The sequence below is a fragment of the Danio aesculapii genome, chromosome 22 (genome assembly GCF_903798145.1).
Source record: "Danio aesculapii chromosome 22, fDanAes4.1, whole genome shotgun sequence".
NCBI lineage: Eukaryota > Metazoa > Chordata > Actinopteri > Cypriniformes > Danionidae > Danio > Danio aesculapii.
In genome coordinates, this window is record NC_079456.1 from 26,052,447 (window position 1) to 26,071,077 (window position 18,631).

Below are 18,631 nucleotides of genomic sequence, written 5' to 3' on the forward strand. Positions count from 1 at the left end.
CTAGGCTAGTTTTTAACAGCAGATGGGGCTCTAGGCTAGTTTTAAATAACAGACAGTGCTCTAGGCTAGTTTTAAATAACAGACAGTGCTCTAGGCTAGTTTTAAATAACAGACAGTGCTCTAGGCTAGTTTTAAATAACAGACAGTGCTCTAGGCTAGTTTTAAAAAACAGACAGTGCTCTAGGCTAGTTTTAAATAACAGACGGTGCTCTAGGCTAGTTTTAAATAACAGACAGTGCTCTAGGCTAGTTTTTAACAGCAGATGGGGCTCTAGGCTAGTTTTAAATAACAGACAGTGCTCTAGGCTAGTTTTAAAAAGCAGACAGTGCTCTAGGCTAGTTTTAAATAACAGACAGTGCTCTAGGCTAGTTTTAAAAAGCAGACAGTGCTCTAGGCTAGTTTTAAATAACAGACAGTGCTCTAGACTAGTTTTAAATAACAGACGGTGCTCTAGGCTAGTTTTAAATAACAGACAGTGCTCTAGGCTAGTTTTAAATAACAGACAGTGCTCTAGGCTAGTTTTAAAAAGCAGACAGTGCTCTAGGCTAGTTTTAAATAACAGACGGTGCTCTAGGCTAGTTTTAAATAACAGACAGTGCTCTAGGCTAGTTTTTAACAGCAGATGGGGCTCTAGGCTAGTTTTAAATAACAGACAGTGCTCTAGGCTCGTTTTAAATAACAGACAGTGCTCTAGGCTAGTTTTAAATAACAGACAGTGCTCTAGGCTAGTTTTAAATAACAGACAGTGCTCTAGGCTAGTTTTAAATAACAGACAGTGCTCTAGACTAGTTTTAAATAACAGACGGTGCTCTAGGCTAGTTTTAAATAACAGACAGTGCTCTAGGCTAGTTTTAAATAACAGACAGTGCTCTAGGCTAGTTTTAAAAAGCAGACAGTGCTCTAGGCTAGTTTTAAATAACAGACGGTGCTCTAGGCTAGTTTTAAATAACAGACAGTGCTCTAGGCTAGTTTTTAACAGCAGATGGGGCTCTAGGCTAGTTTTAAATAACAGACAGTGCTCTAGGCTCGTTTTAAATAACAGACAGTGCTCTAGGCTAGTTTTAAATAACAGACAGTGCTCTAGGCTAGTTTTAAATAACAGACAGTGCTCTAGGCTAGTTTTAAAAAGCAGACAGTGCTCTAGGCTAGTTTTAAATAACAGACAGTGCTCTAGGCTAGTTTTTAACAGCAGATGGGGCTCTAGGCTAGTTTTAAATAACAGACAGTGCTCTAGGCTAGTTTTAAATAACAGACGGTGCTCTAGGCCAGTTTTAAATAACAGACAGTGCTCTAGGCTAGTTTTTAACAGCAGATGGGGCTCTAGGCTAGTTTTAAATAACAGACAGTGCTCTAGGCTAGTTTTAAATAACAGACAGTGCTCTAGGCTAGTTTTAAATAACAGACAGTGCTCTAGGCTAGTTTTAAATAACAGACAGTGCTCTAGGCTAGTTTTAAATAACAGACAGTGCTCTAGGCTAGTTTTAAATAACAGACAGTGCTCTAGGCTAGTTTTAAAAAGCAGACAGTGCTCTAGGCTAGTTTTAAATAACAGACGGTGCTCTAGGCTAGTTTTAAATAACAGACAGTGCTCTAGGCTAGTTTTTAACAGCAGATGGGGCTCTAGGCTAGTTTTAAATAACAGACAGTGGTCTAGGCTAGTTTTAAACAACAGACAGTGCTCTAGGCTAGTTTTAAATAACAGACAGTGCTCTAGCCTAGTTTTAAAAAGCAGACAGTGCTCTAGGCTAGTTTTAAATAACAGACAGTGCTCTAGGCTAGTTTTAAATAACAGACAGTGCTCTAGGCTAGTTTTAAAAAGCAGACAGTGCTCTAGGCTAGTTTTAAATAACAGACAGTGCTCTAGGCTAGTTTTAAAAAGCAGACAGTGCTCTAGGCTAGTTTTAAATAACAGACAGTGCTCTAGGCTAGTTTTAAATAACAGACAGTGCTCTAGGCTAGTTTTAAAAAGCAGACAGTGCTCTAGGCTAGTTTTAAATAACAGACAGTGCTCTAGGCTAGTTTTAAAAAGCAGACAGTGCTCTAGGCTAGTTTTAAATAACAGACAGTGCTCTAGACTAGTTTTAAATAACAGACGGTGCTCTAGGCTAGTTTTAAATAACAGACAGTGCTCTAGGCTAGTTTTAAATAACAGACAGTGCTCTAGGCTAGTTTTAAAAAGCAGACAGTGCTCTAGGCTAGTTTTAAATAACAGACGGTGCTCTAGGCTAGTTTTAAATAACAGACAGTGCTCTAGGCTAGTTTTTAACAGCAGATGGGGCTCTAGGCTAGTTTTAAATAACAGACAGTGCTCTAGGCTAGTTTTAAATAACTGACAGTGCTCTAGGCTAGTTTTAAATAACAGACAGTGCTCTGGGCTAGTTTTAAAAAGCAGACAGTGCTCTAGGCTAGTTTTAAATAACAGACAGTGCTCTAGGCTAGTTTTAAATAACAGACAGTGCTCTAGGCTAGTTTTAAAAAGCAGACAGTGCTCTAGGCTAGTTTTAAATAACAGACAGTGCTCTAGACTAGTTTTAAATAACAGACGGTGCTCTAGGCTAGTTTTAAATAACAGACAGTGCTCTAGGCTAGTTTTAAAAAACAGACAGTGCTCTAGGCTAGTTTTAAATAACAGACAGTGCTCTAGGCTAGTTTTAAAAAGCAGACAGTGCTCTAGGCTAGTTTTAAATAACAGACGGTGCTCTAGGCTAGTTTTAAATAACAGACAGTGCTCTAGGCTAGTTTTTAACAGCAGATGGGGCTCTAGGCTAGTTTTAAATAACAGACAGTGCTCTAGGCTAGTTTTAAATAACTGACAGTGCTCTAGGCTAGTTTTAAATAACAGACAGTGCTCTGGGCTAGTTTTAAAAAGCAGACAGTGCTCTAGGCTAGTTTTAAATAACAGACAGTGCTCTAGGCTAGTTTTAAATAACAGACAGTGCCCTAGGCTAGTTTTAAAAAGCAGACAGTGCTCTAGGCTAGTTTTAAATAACAGACAGTGCTCTAGACTAGTTTTAAATAACAGACGGTGCTCTAGGCTAGTTTTAAATAACAGACAGTGCTCTAGGCTAGTTTTAAAAAACAGACAGTGCTCTAGGCTAGTTTTAAATAACAGACAGTGCTCTAGGCTAGTTTTAAATAACAGACAGTGCTCTAGGCTAGTTTTAAAAAGCAGACAGTGCTCTAGGCTAGTTTTAAATAACAGACGGTGCTCTAGGCTAGTTTTAAATAACAGACAGTGCTCTAGGCTAGTTTTTAACAGCAGATGGGGCTCTAGGCTAGTTTTAAATAACAGACAGTGCTCTAGGCTAGTTTTAAATAACAGACAGTGCTCTAGGCTAGTTTTAAATAACAGACAGTGCTCTAGGCTAGTTTTAAAAAGCAGACAGTGCTCTAGGCTAGTTTTAAATAACAGACAGTGCTCTAGGCTAGTTTTAAAAAGCAGACAGTGCTCTAGGCTAGTTTTAAATAACAGACAGTGCTCTAGGCTAGTTTTAAAAAGCAGACAGTGCTCTAGGCTAGTTGTAAATAACAGACAGTGCTCTAGGCTAGTTTTAAATAACAGACAGTGCTCTAGGCTAGTTTTAAAAAGCAGACAGTGCTCTAGGCTAGTTTTAAATAACAGACAGTGCTCTAGGCTAGTTTTAAAAACCAGACAGTGCTCTAGGCTAGTTTTAAATAACAGACAGTGCTCTAGACTAGTTTTAAATAACAGACGGTGCTCTAGGCTAGTTTTTAACAACAGATGGCACTGTAGGGTAGTTTTTAACAACAGATGGTGCATTAGGCTAGTTTTTAACAGATGGCACTCTATGCTACTTTTTAAACAGCTGACGGAGCTCTAGGTTAGTTTTTAACAGCAGATTGCACACTAGGTTAATTTTTACAAAAGTTGGCACTCTATGCTTGTTTTTAACAACAAATTGTGCTCTAGGCTAGTTTTTAACAACAGATGGCACTGTAGGCTGGTTTTTAACAACAGATGGTGCACTTGGCTAGTTTTTAACAACAGATGGCACTCTATGCTACTTTGTAAACAGCTGACAGAGCTCTAGGTTAGTTTTTAACAGCAGATGGCACACTAGGCTAGTTTTTACAAAAGATGCCACTCTATGCTTGTTTTTAACAACAGATGGCATTCCAGGCTAGTTTTTAACAGCAAACGGCGCTCTAAGCTAGTTTTTAACAGCAGACTGTGCTCTATGCTAATTTTAACAACAGATGGCGCACTAGGCTAGTTAACAGCAGAGAGTGCTCTAGGCTAGTTTTTAACAGCATATGGCACACTAGGCTACATTTTATCATCAGATGCTGCAGTAGCCTATTTTTTTTATCTACACACAAATGCTTACATGGAAGAGCACCTGTTCATTCAGCTGTCATGTAAATTGACTTTAATGACTTTATTATTGATTATTTTAGTTTTGAGTGGTGTTTGTAAAGCATACAGCGCTAACTGCTGTTAAAAAATAACATCAGAATCAATTCAAGACAGAACACATTCTGAAAATCTCAGAATCGAGGAATAATGGATAATTTCCTTGAGAAATGAAGATTTATTCACCCTCATGTTGTTCCAAACTTGCATCAGTTTCCCCTGCTAAACACAAAAGAAGAAGAGTTTGAAGAAATTAGGTAACAAAAACATAGATGGTCCCCACTGACTTCCATAATAGGGGGAAAAAATACGGTTTAGTTACCTGTGAGTCCTTTTCCATACGCACACAATGATAATTCACTCCCATTTTTAAACTTTAGAGATTAAAATATCATGAATACAAATGCTAATTAGAAACTATCAACCAGCAACTTGGAACACTGTAGATGCACACTGAGCAAAAAGAAGAGACTTTAATGAAATCTTTCTTTACTCTTTAGTGCCATCTGCTGTTCGAGAGCCTGCAGGATCTGGTGGATCATGTCAACGACTCGCATGTGAAACCAGAAAAAACTTCAGGATACTGCTGCCACTGGGAGGGCTGTGCGCGCAAGGGGAGAGGCTTTAATGCCAGGTCAGACTGTGGATATTATATTATATTATATTATATTATATTATATTATATTATATTATATTATATTTTATTATGAATACAATAAAGTGTAGTTTAAACTTGCTATAAGGTTAAAAAAGTATTATCCCTTGTCTCTACAAAAAGTTTTTGTAAAATAAGCATGACATTTGTCTTGACGCTGAAGTTTCACCCACTCCCTCATTATGAAGTGTCATAAAGTACTGGATGTTTACGTTCATTATGTGAGCTATAATCCAGGATCCATTTGTTCAATTCAGGTACAAGATGCTGATTCATATCCGCACTCATACCAATGAGAAACCTCATCACTGCCCGACCTGCCACAAGAGCTTCTCACGTCTGGAGAACCTGAAAATACACACGCGCTCACACACAGGTGAGACACCCACGTTTACAATATGGAGAAGCATTTTTACGTTAAAAAAAGTACAAAAAACATAAAAGCTACATAACAAACATAAACACTACAGTAGATTAGTTTAACCCTTAAACAGAAAAGAGTAAAAAAACAACTGTAAATTTATGTAAATTTGTAATATAATCTGGACCCAAGTAAAACGAACGAAGTTTTGAAATGTTTGATTTGTTTAGGATTTTATAAGTTGTATCTAACATCATATGTTGTCTTATTAGGGTATTAAAAAAGGACAAAGTCATTATTATTTGTTTCTTTTTATTATTATTTGCAACTAATAACTGTGATTCTGGCTTTCTGTCTTATTTTAAAACTTTTCAAACATATTTAATTATTAATTTTAAGCAGTCTAAACAACATATTTCATCTAAACAAGTAATTATAGTCAAAGTAATTTTTTTCATGACTGTTACAAGTAACAATAAATGTCTAGTTTTTAAAAAAGAATTGCACTACAGAGTTTTCATAATACTGAAATATTTCAGCATTCAATATAAGACAAAAAACTAAAGATATTATTTTATAAAAACATATATTATTATTAAAAAAGTAAATAAATTATTACTATTTACATAATTATTTTATTACATATTAACATTAAAAACAAATATTTTATATATGTGTGTTTACTGTATACACTCACCGGCCTATTATTAGGTACACCTAGTATCGAGTTGGACCCTCTTTTGTCTTCAGACTGCTTTAATCCTTTATGGCATAGAATCAACAAGGTACAGGAAATATTCCTCAGAGATTTTGCTCCATATTGACATGATAGCATCACGCAGTTGCTGCAGATTTGTTGGCTGCACAACCATGAAGCAAATCTCCAGTTACACCACATACCAAAAGTGCTCTATTGGATTGAGTCTGGTGACTGTGGAGGCCATTTGAGTACAGAGAACTCGTTGCCATGTTCAAGAAACCAGTCTGAGATGATTCGCACTTTATGACATGACACGTTATCCTAAAGGGATGGACATGGTCAGCAACAATGCTCACGTAGGCTGTGGCGTTGCTCAATTGGTACTAATGGGCCCAAAGTGTGCCAAGAAAATAACCCCCACACCATTACACCACCACCACCAACCTGAACCGTTGATACAAGGGAGGATGGATCCATGCATTCATGTTGTTGACGCCAAATTCTGACTACCATCCGAATATCGGTGTAGAAATCGAGACTTTTCAGACAAGGCAACGTTTTTCCAATCTTCTATTGTCCAATTTTGGTGATCCTGTGTGAATTGTAGCATCAATTTCCTGTTCTTAGCTGACAGGAGTGGCACCCGGTGTGGTCTTCTGCTGTTGTAGCCCATCTGCTCGATGCTCAGTTTAAACTGCAGCAGATTGTCTTGACCTTGTCTACATGCCTGCCTAAATGCATTGAGTTGCTGCCATGTGATTGGCTGAAATTTGCATTATTAAGCAGTTGGACAGCTGTACTTAATATAGTGGGCGGTGAGTGTTTATAATATATATATGTAACATTAATATACTATATTTATTTTTGTTATAACTGTTACAGATGAGAGCATGCTGTCATTTTTCAAGCAATAAAATCAAATACATCGTCATGTGGTTTGAATCTGATTAGTTCATTTTATTTTCACAAAACAAAAACTTAACTGTGTTTGTTTCAGATATGCCAAAAATGCTTCTTTTACTTATTTTAATTTTCATTTATAGGTGAACTCCCATTTATGCTACCATTTGTTTAAATTACTGCTCTGCGAGCCAGATTGAGAATTAGATTAGTTAAATATTTATGTTTTATTCTAAGTGTCGACCTAATTCCAAAATACCATTAAATTTATTATCCCTAGTGTACACACACTCAATAAAGCCTCCAACATTCACACACAACATCATTTTCCTACATAAAATGACAGGTCTCTACAGGCCTGGCCTAATTGTTGCTATCTGACCTGGTCCATCCTGACCTTTGCATTCCTCCAGTGCAACCTGTGATTATTATCTCTTGCTCTTTTGCCCTCTCAGGAGAAAAGCCTTACATCTGTCCGTACGAAGGCTGCAACAAACGCTACTCGAACTCCAGCGACCGCTTCAAACACACGCGCACACACTACGTGGACAAACCCTACTGCTGCAAAATGGTAGGGTGTCTGAAGCGCTACACTGATCCCAGCTCGCTCCGTAAACACATCAAGGCACATGGACATGCCGTAGTGCAAGATCGCGCCACTTCTCCGAGAACCAACAGGCTGGAATCAGACGGTGCATCATTGGTGGACGGACGACGAATGGATCAATCTCACCTAACGGCGGCTAATTTCATCCTGCCGGGGGCGACGACCACATTATTTGGAGGTCATGCCTTCGCCGGGCCCTTTGGAGGTCACCCTCTGGATCTTTCCAGGCTCAGTCCGCTTTTAGGAGCAGGGCCAGTGCTGTACCCCAGCTCCAGTGCTCTTGGGCTTGGCAAGTTGCCTATTTTGCACCCTTTGTTGTTGCCGCCATTTGGTTTAAGTGGGGGTCAGGCTGAACGAGGCATCGAGGAAGAGGATGAAATTGATATTGATGATGAAGATGAAGGCAGGATGGGAGCACGACGAGGGCCTCACTCATGGGTAGTGATTCCTCCGGGTATGCTGTTCTTGAAACAAGTTGCAACCACGTAAATGTTCCTTGTGTACACCAGAGGTAACTCTGACTCGGATTTGAATTCAGATCACGCTGTTAATTTTGCAAATTAAACTCAAATTTGATTCGACTGTTTCTGACATTCTGATTCAAATTTGATTTCAGTTTTCATGAATGTGGTGTGAATCCAGTTTTCTGTTCACACTGGGAAAACGAAACCGATCAGGTTCACATACCCCAAAAATGCTTTTATTTGCTTCGTAATCCTACCAGGCATGGTTTTCTTGAAACAGGTTGCACCCACGTAAATCTGATTCAGATCATACAAATCAAATCTGTTATATCATGTTCCCGAATAAGGCAAAAAAAAAACTATTTGTAAATATGATCCAAATGTTCAATTTTCATGAATGTGGTTTAAATCCACTTGACTGTTCACTTTGTGAAAGCGAAACTGATTAGTGTCAGATACCCCCAAAATGCTTTTATTTGCTTTGTAATCCCACCTGACATGCTAATCTTGAAACAGGTTGCATTCAGATTATCAATTCTGATCACACTCAATTTACACAAATCTAATCTGTTATAATAAATCTTGAATGAGGCTAAAAAACTATTGGTAAATATGATCCAAATGTTCCAATTCTAATTTGATTTCAGTTTTCATAAATGTGGTGTGAATCTAGTTTTTTGTGCACACTGTAAAAACGAAACTGATCAAGGTCAAATATTCCAAACATGCTTTTATTTGCATCGTTATCCCACCAGGCATTGTAATTTTGAAACAGGCTGCACCCACAGAAATCTGATTCAGATAAGGCTAAAAATATATTTGTAAATATAATCAAATTCTTCCAATTCTAATTTGATTTCAGTTATTATGAATGTGGTGTGAATCCAGTTTTCGGTTCACTCTGTGAAAGCGAAACTGATTATTTTTGAGGGTCAGATACCCTCAAAATGTATTTATTTGCTTTGTAATCCCAGCAGAAATGCCAATCTTGAAAAAGGTTGCACCCACATAAATATGATTCAGATTATCAATTCAGATCACACTCAGTTTTCACAAATCTAATCTGTTATGTCACGTTCCTGAATAAGGCAAAACTATTTGTAAATATGATCCAAATGTTCCAATTCTAATTTGATTTTAGTTTTCATGAATGTGCTGTGAATCCAGTGTTCTGTTCGCACTGTGAAAACAAAACTGATCAGGGTCAGATATCCCCAAAATGCTTTTATTTGCTTCATAATCCCACCAGACATGCTATTCTTGAAACAGGCTGCATCCACGTAAATATGATTCAGATATCAATTCAGATCATACAAATCAAATCTCTTATGTCATGTTCTTGAATAAGGCAAAACTATTTATAAATATGATCCAAATGTTTCAATCCTAATTTGGTTTCAGTTTTCATGAATGTGATGTGAATCCAGTTTTCGGTTCACTCTGTGAATGCAAAACTGTTTAGGGTCAGATACCCCTTGCTTTTGTTTGCTTTGTAATCCCACCAGAAATGCTATTCTTGAAACCAGTTGCACCCACATAAATCTGATTCAGATATAAATTCAGATCACACAAATCAAATCTGTTATGTCACGTTCCTGAATGAGGCAAAACAAAAACTATTTGTAAATATGATCCAAATGTTCCAATTCTAATTGGATTCACTTTTCATGAATGTGTTTTAAATCCCCTTGACTGTTCACATTGTGAAACCGAAACTGATTAGGGTCAGATACACCAAAATGCTTTTATTTGCTTTGTAATCCCACCTGATATGCTAATCTTGAAACTGGCTGCATCTACGTAAATCTCATTCAGATTATCAATTCAGATCACACTCAATTTTCACAAATCTAATCTGTTATATCAAATCTGGAATGAGGCTAAAAAACTATTTGTAAATATGATCCAAATGTTTCAATTCTAATTTGATTTCAGTTTTCATGAATGTGGTGTGAATCCAGTTTTCTGTTCACACTGAAAATGAAACCGATCAAGGTCAGATATCCCAAACATGCTTTTATTTGCTTCAAAATCCCACCAGGCATTGTGTTCTTAAAACAAGTTGCATCCATGTAAATATGATTCAGATATCAATTCAGATCACACAAATCAAATCTGTTATGTCATCTCCCGAATTAGGCAAAACAAAACTATTTGTTAATATGATCCAGGTGTTCCAATTCTAATTTGATTTCAGTTTTCACAAATGTGGTGTGAATCCAGTTTTCTGTTCACACTATGAAAACGAAACTGATTAACAAAATGCTTTTATTTGCTTTGTAATCCCACCTGATATGCTAATCTTGAAACAGGTTGCACCCACATAAATCTCATTCAGATTATCAATTTAGATCACACTGAGTTATCACAAATCTAATCTGTTATGTGAAATCCTGAATGTAACTATAAAAAAACTATTCTAATTCTAATTCGAATGTGGTGTGAATCCAGTTTTCTGTTCACACTATTAAAAGGAAACTGATCAGAGTCTAATACCCCACAAACGCTTTGATTTGCTTTATAATTCCACCAGGCATGCTATTTTTGAAACAGGTTGCACCCACTTAATCTTAGATATTAGATAGAAAATTAGAGATCAATTCAGAACACACAGTCAGTTTTCACAAAGTGAATCTGTCACAATGTAATGACCCTAAAAAAACTATTTGTAAATATGATCCAAATCTTCCTATTCTTATTTGATTTCAGTTTTCATGAATGTGGTGTTAATCCAGATTTCTGTTCACACAAAAAACTGAACTGGTTTAAGTCAGATACACCAAAAATGTATCTGAACCACAATTAGGATTACATGATAAACAAGGGCAATATCACTGGCATCACTTTCCAGCTGATCAACAATAAAAAAACACTGACAGGCTACTTCAAAGATTCTCAAGAGACAGTAAACAGAACGTCAGCTGGTGTACACACTAAGATGGTTATCATTATGGTAATCTTTATAGTTAGTAGTCTTAGTGTGACTGCACACACACATTGTATTTGTTTTTATGATGAATTGTAAATGTTAGACATTGGGGTGCTGCCTTTTAGGGAATTATGTGAGATGATATAAACAAAGAGCAAGATAAACATAGTGTTTAAACATGCAACATTACGCAGTGTTGCAGAATTTAAATATTGATTCCTGACACTAATATTCATTCACCATCTGTACACGGTATAAATCAGAATGCCATAAAAGATGTCAATGAACATAATGTGACGTCTGATGAGAACTGCTTAGAGGGCAGAGCTTCGTAATTCATAATCTGCGCCTTTGTTTGTTTAAATTAGTCTCCCGGTGTGTAATGACAGCTGCATTTACGAGGAAATTTGACCCACAGTGGTCAAACAAAGAGAACAGGATGCAATACGAAAAGGATACATCATCTTTTAATATAGAGTTAAGTAAATGAAGTAAAATGAACATATTTGGGTCATTTTAAGTAATACTTTTGTCTGTGTAGACGTGCACCTTGATTGCTTTAAGTAATCATCAGCTTGAACTTTTATTATTAGCCATTTAATGGTGCAACTTTGCTATGTCATGTACATTTTTGAAGACGAGACATTGACTGTGTCAAAACTGTGTCATTTGATGACATGAGTCCACTTGGACTCCGCTGTTTGTTATTCATTATTATGTTCTGTGACCTTAACCTTAATGCATGGATGCTTTCTCAGTTAAATGTAAAAATGGAGCCTGGTTTTCACCGGGGGTCCTGTATGTAATGTATAGCTCTGATTTTAAATTTGCCATGCACAGTGGATAAATGCTAAGACTACGGCCTGTCTGGGCCAGCGCAAGTATTTTAATGAAATATATTTGCACAGAATATTTTATCGAACATATTTTTACCAGTAATAAGTGCCTTCTATTGTTATGTCATTATTGACGAAATACAATGTATGAAATACATTCGGATGTATATTGTCAGTTCATGTATGTATATTTTACCAGATTTACTTCAGTCTTCTTTTTTTTGTACACCTTCTTGACGTTGAGGCTTATGTCTCATGAATCTTAGCTAATGCTAATGTCTCTTACCATAACACAAGACGTCTGTCAATGTGACTGGAATGAAATTTATGAAATAGCAGACTATGACGCATCAGTCTAATAAAGAGTGCAATGACATAACTGTGAAGTGTGCTATTTTTGTTTCCAAAGGGGAATTTAAAGCTAATGTTTAATTTAACCTGAGGGTTAAACACATCAATCATCTGAAGCAGAGTTTGCATATGAATACTAACTGATTTGCATTTACCATGTATTGTAAAATTATGGAGTTTTTGAAAATAGCCACAATAAAGCTCCACCATCCCAGCCCCCCGTCCATAGTGAACACCTGTATGAGGTGGGAGGAGGTGGGACAACTGTAACACCAAGGCAGTTTTAACTCCCAGGTGTTCAGCTAAAAGGACCATTTATTGGCCTGAATCCAGATGCACACACACACACCAAGACATGGAGTGGAGACTCTTCAGAAATGGCTGGAAGAGGTGAGCTGACACTTAGCTGTCTCTTATTAAGTATAAACTCGTGTACATATTATGTGTATCTTATTGTTCTATTGTAATGTAATGATGTGGTTCACTAGCCTACTAAATATCTATATGCTGAGTACACTGTATAAACAATACAAAAGCATTGTATATTTAATATTATACTTCATTTTGAACGTTATTTTTACATATTTTACAGCCTATTAATGGCACGATCCACCCATGTGGTTTGGTTTTAAACTTTTAGGAGTTTTTTTTTCTCCTGTTCAACACAAAAGAAGAAATGTTTTGGGAGGAAACCCTGAAAACCTGTAACCATTGACCTCCATAGTAGGAAAACAAATACTATGGAAGTCAGGGGTTAGATGTGTGAAGCTTTCTTCAAAATATCTTTCTTTGTGTTCGACAGAAGACAGAAAATTATAAAGATCTGAAACAAGTAAAAAGAGGGCAAAAATGATGACAGTTGTCATTTTTGGGTGAACTATCCCTTTAAAAAAAGTGCTGCTAATGTCTAGTCTAACGTTAATGATTAGATGATTTAATGTGAATGAAAGCGTGGACAAAAGGTGTTTCAAACATTAAACTGTCCAAAGGTAGTGACTGACGTGTTCGCTAAATAATTTAGCTTTCCCGCTCGAGCAAAAAATGATCCACTGTTTATAGTCAGCTATGTGTGAAAAAACCTCAGAGAATTCAAGCCAAGTTACTGTGAGGTGAGGAAATAATCAAATTCGCACACCTGAATTGTTTCGAAATAATCAAATTCGCACACCTGAATTGTTTCATCTCTCTCTCTCTCTCTCTCTCTCTCTCTCTCTCTCTCTCTCTCTCTCTCTCTCTCTCTCACATAAAAAATCAACACATGAAAACTTTTCTTTTTTAAAATAGATTCCTGAACACTCTTCGAAATTTAGTTGAATTATCAAACAAGCAAAAGGGTCTTCACTGTGAGGGACACTGACCCCTAAAATATAATCTTCCAACATATTTTCATCTGAAAATGCCTCCTTTAGCCTACAGTTATAAACTGGGAAATCAATCGCACATATCTAAAACCAAGTTTCTCAGTAACAGCTTAAAATGAGGCCCAAAAATTTTAATTGAGTGTTTTTACCCTGAAATTTTTATTTTTGGTTTTAAATATACACAAAAGAGACGTGTTAAATTTCAGCTATTGAACTTTATACTTAGACAGGCAAAATTGGCAATCTACTTAAGTAGGAGAAGCATAATATAGCAGAAAGACCTGACAATGTTGTCTTTAAAGCATTACTTAAGGCAAGAATTTCAATTGACTTGAGGTTTTACAAAGTTGTGATTGATCTTTCTACTTTTGAGTTGAAATGGTGTAGTCATGATGCTCTGTGTAAAATTGATGAAGAATAATTTTTATTTAATTTTTATTTTTTTAAATGGCTGGTTAATATAAATTGATGTGTTATTTGGAAATTAATGTAAGATAGGTATTTGTAAATTAAGTTGTTGAAAAATCAAATCTCTCTCTCCCTCAGTCATATGTACAGTATGTGACTATTAGATAATAGCAATTTTTATGATTTAAATCATTTGTCATGGATATCAAAGCCATAACAATATAGTTTATGCAAATAAAATACATTTTACAACTAAAAAATCACAATTTCTTAGTCTTCAAATTAATCAGTAGTGTATTGTTTCTATCATCATTTATTTAAAATATTATTTTATTGTTGTTGTGGTAATATTTTATTGTAGTCATGTTCCTTATCCTATAACAGGGGTGTCCAAACTCAGTCCTGGAGGGTCGGTGTCGTGCTGTGTTTAGCTCAAACTTGCTTCAACACACTTGCCAGGAAATCTCTAGTTAGTATACACTCAAAAAAATAAACTAAAAAAAATAACTCATTGGATGAACTCCATTTAATTTCCATCCAATAAATTTGTTTAGCACCAACTACAAATATATAATTACACAATTAAATGCAATTAAGTTGGTCCAACATGATTTTATCAAATAAAAGTTTAAATACACACTGAAAAAGATTATTCAAAGATGATTCCTTCGATTTACTAATTTTTTTTTTACGTTAAGGGGTTGTAAACAATTTATTTGGGTTGAATTTAAACCAACAAATTATGTTGAACATTATTAAAATTAATTTGTTTGTTTAAATTCAACTCAAATAGATTGTTTGCAACAGTTTTGCAGACATCATTTTCTTCAGTGCATTTGTATTTAACTCTAAGGTCTAATAATATCATACATCTATTATATGTCATACATTTCGAAGTCTCTTGAAGTTATCCTTAAAGAACTAAGAGCATGTTTCATCTGTTACATATACAGTTGATTAAGACTGATCTCAGAACTATTTTTGGACAGTTATTGTTCACTGAGCAGAGCATCAAACAGCATTTTTGCTAATTAAGCTGCCAACACCCAAAGCATGAGTGCTTCTGCAAGGTGGTAATCTCAAAACTGAAAGCGTTACATGAAAATCTTCTTAATCTTCAAACTGAAGAGGAAATTAAACTCTAACTAGTCTTTCTGTTAACTTTAAACACCTAAGATTACTTTTATAGTCAGCATTTCGCACTCTTCATTCAATCCCACGCAAAGCATGCTGGGAACTACAAATCCACCAACCAGGTAGTTGGACCAGCACAATTCCTTCATGTTGTCCCAACACGAAACGCTTAAATTAACTTAATGGTTTACAAATGTAAGAGGACAGAACATAAAACAAAGACATCGGCCAAAGAAATGACAAGAGTTGTGTTGTTTCAGCTCATTTTAAACAGGTAGTTTGAACAAGCAGCAGTAAACATTTTTGTTTTGAGTGTATCTAGTGAGAGCTTGATTAGCTGGTTCAGGTGTGTTTGATTAGGGTTGGAGCTAAACTCCAGTTTGGACATCCTTGTTCTATAACATTAACTTGTTTCAAGTCATTTCACTGAGATCTGAAGCACTGATAAGTTTGATGGTCCCCCTGAGAAAATATTTAATCTAATAATGATAAATTAGTCTCTCCCCCCATTTACAGTTGATTATCTATAGTGAAATACCAGTTAACATAAACAATTCACCTACTTCTCTCCTGCTTGCCTGACTTGAAATATCGTTATGGCTTTTTGTTCACTTTTCTTCATTTATGTTAAGCTGCTTTGACACAACCTACTTTGTATTGAGAGGTATAGAATAAAAGATGGATTAAACTCAGTTATGATAATTCATGTGTTTTTTATACTTGGTTTACATTAACCAAGACAGATGCGATTAATTTATTCACATTGTCTCAACATATACCCCAGATTAAAGTATAAATTATATGAATAACATTTTATGCTATAAACAGGGTTGTTAAATGCTTGATTTTGTTTGGGTGATGAACATGGTGTGTGATTATCTTCATATAAACACACAACTAAACTATATTTAAACTATAGTCCTGGGGAGGTTTTGACCACATTACAGCATTACATATCACTACACTATTAAAAAAAAGGTAGTGATTTTAACGGTAAAACACTGTAAAAATACAGTAAACATCTGTAACCGAGTTAGCAGGTTAAGTTTTTTTACTTCCTTTAGTTTTGTACTTCAAAAACATTATAAATTTTAAAAATACGGTAGTTTACCATACATTTTTACAATTTTATTATGGTTTTCATCAAACCAGTTGCCAGTTTGTTTGTTTTTTTACCATTTTTGAAGTACAACAAAAGTTAAAAAACGGTCTAAAACGGTAAACATTCAGAAATGAGAAAACTAGTAACCTGTATCCTCGCAGTAGCAGTTTTGAGGACCAAAACCAGACAAATATCTTGAAATACAACATCTGAACAATGACTTAAGGTGTGCTACCCATAGGATATGCAGAATAATAGTTTCGGTCTCTCTTTTAGATGCAGCTTGGCTCAGGATCGAGTTCCAAACAGGTGTCACATTAAAACCGGATTCCTTCTGCTGCTAGCGTTGACGTTCCTTTTGTCCATCATTGTTTACATCTCTGATTCCTCTTTCAAGTCCGCTGCTGCTCCTGACACCCTGTATGAAACCGTGGTAAATCAGATACGCTCCTATTACGTAACTGAGTCCACTTCTTCCATTGACAATCAAACTATGTTTTCAGCACCCACTCAAACTGCTAATCAACAAGGAGCCACGCAAAACATTTCAGAGCATCATCACATGGCTCATCCCCTCAACTATTATTTCACGCTGGATCAACCTGATATATGTAAGCAGAAAAATCCATTCCTGGTCTTGATGGTTCCTGTTGCTCCCTATGAGGTAAAGGCTCGAAGCGCCATCCGGAGCACATGGGGGAATGAAACGACAGTCCAAGGGAAAGCAGTGTTGACTCTGTTTTTGGTGGGTTTGATTGAAGGAGCAGACTCTGAAAAAGTTCAAAAGCAGCTGGAAGAAGAGAGCCGACAACACAGAGACTTAATCCAGAGCAACTTTGTGGACTCCTACTTCAACCTGACCATAAAGACCATGGTGATCATGGACTGGTTGGCCACTCGATGCCCTCAAGCTAATTACAGTATGAAGATTGATTCAGACATGTTCTTAAATGTGAATAACCTGGTGACTCTCCTATCAGCTCCCAATACACCCAGAGAAAACTACATTACCGGAGTGTTAATGCGTAACCGATTTGTTGTCAGGAACAAAAACTCAAAATGGTACGTCTCAAAGGAGCTTTACCCTGAACCAAAATACCCTACATATCTTCTGGGAATGGGATATGTTTTCTCTAATGATCTGCCATCAAAAATAGTCGAAGCTTCCAAGTATGTAAAGCCGTTTAACATTGAAGATGCATATATTGGAGCTTGTTTGAAACAGTTGGCCGTTGAGCCCTCATCTCCACCAGAACCTTCTCAGTTCAGGATCTATATGGGGCAATATAAACGAGAGAATTTTCTCAGGGCCATTACGACAATCCTCGGATCCCCACAGCAGCTAATAGACATCTGGAAGGATGTAAACAAGCCTATGTAAAGCCTATGAGGTGGCTGTGTGTTGATTTGCAATGTAAAAAAGATGGTTATGCTCCACTTTTGTTGTTGTTGTTGTTGTATATTTCCTTCATGTGTATTTTTTATGGCTGACATTGTTTTTAAATTCACTCAGTTTTATTATTTGTATGTATAGAAATGGTAAATTATTAATTAATAAATGTTATAACTATTTATAAATGTATATTTTAACTAGTTTTGTCTGTGATTTGTCTTATATGTTACTGTACATTGATATATATATATATATATATTTCAAGAGTTCACACTTAGCTGATGATTGTGCGTGTTTGGCATGCTGTCCCGGGAGAGAGCCCTGAGCTCAGAATATCCTCGAGCCTGGGGTTCCCTCCCGTTTGCAAGGCGGGAGAGTTTGAGCTCAGGTAGATCTCGAGAACTCCCCTGCTGTAGTAGGTAATGAACAGATTGTGATTGCTATTGAGAGTTAACTACTTACTAGGAGCATGTCTATGGTGCCGATTTGGATTAGTCAATTAGGTTGCATGTTTTTGGGGAACCCGGGGGAAACCCACGTGGGAGAACGTGTAAACTCCGCACAGAAAAATCGACTGGCTTGGTAAGGACTAGAACCAATGACGTTCTTGCTGTGAGGCAACAGTGCTAACCACTGGGCCACCCATCTAGGAAAGGAGGAGAAGTAGGGGGGGGGGGGGGATTCTTCAAAATGAAGATGGCTGTTATATGGACCTTAGGGTATTTATAGTGGCTTAGGAATCGTTTCATTGGTGAATCATACATTGAATAATGTGGGACCAGCTGCAACCAATCATAAGCACGTGATCCTTTCGAAATTAATATATAAATAAACTTTCCTTTATTATAGCCCAAAACACAACGTAAGTCAAAATTGTCGATTTTGTTTCTGTTACGGCTCGGTGTGTAGGGTGAAGGAAGAAACAAAGTGCGGATCCGAACGCAGATTTAATGAAACAAAGATTAACAAAACAAAACTAAGACAAAGCTAAACAAGATCATAAAACACACCAGCATCATAGAAGCAACAAATAAGTTTTTCTCAGTGGCTTTGGT

General features: G+C 36.4%; 2 protein-coding genes across 2 annotated transcripts in view; both read left to right on the forward strand.

Annotated features, from left to right (window-relative positions):
• The window catches only part of glis2a (GLIS family zinc finger 2a), a 33,287-nt gene extending 21,081 nt beyond the window's left edge, over nt 1–12,206 (forward strand). Inside the window, exons 5-7 of the mRNA XM_056447586.1 lie at nt 4,876–5,009; nt 5,288–5,406; nt 7,447–12,206. Of these exons, the coding sequence (XP_056303561.1) occupies nt 4,876–5,009; nt 5,288–5,406; nt 7,447–8,087 (894 nt within the window). The 3' untranslated portion in view covers nt 8,088–12,206. The remainder of the gene's footprint in view (nt 1–4,875; nt 5,010–5,287; nt 5,407–7,446) is intronic.
• A 300-nt stretch (nt 12,207–12,506) lies between these two features.
• On the forward strand, nt 12,507–17,690 carry b3galt10.1 (beta-1,3-galactosyltransferase 10, tandem duplicate 1). Its single transcript, XM_056448156.1, has 2 exons — nt 12,507–12,568; nt 16,460–17,690. The coding sequence occupies exons 1-2, from the start codon at nt 12,534–12,536 to the stop codon at nt 17,562–17,564; spliced, it is 1,140 nt and encodes a 379-aa protein (XP_056304131.1). The 5' UTR covers nt 12,507–12,533; the 3' UTR covers nt 17,565–17,690.
• The last annotated feature ends 941 nt before the right edge of the window (nt 17,691–18,631 follow it).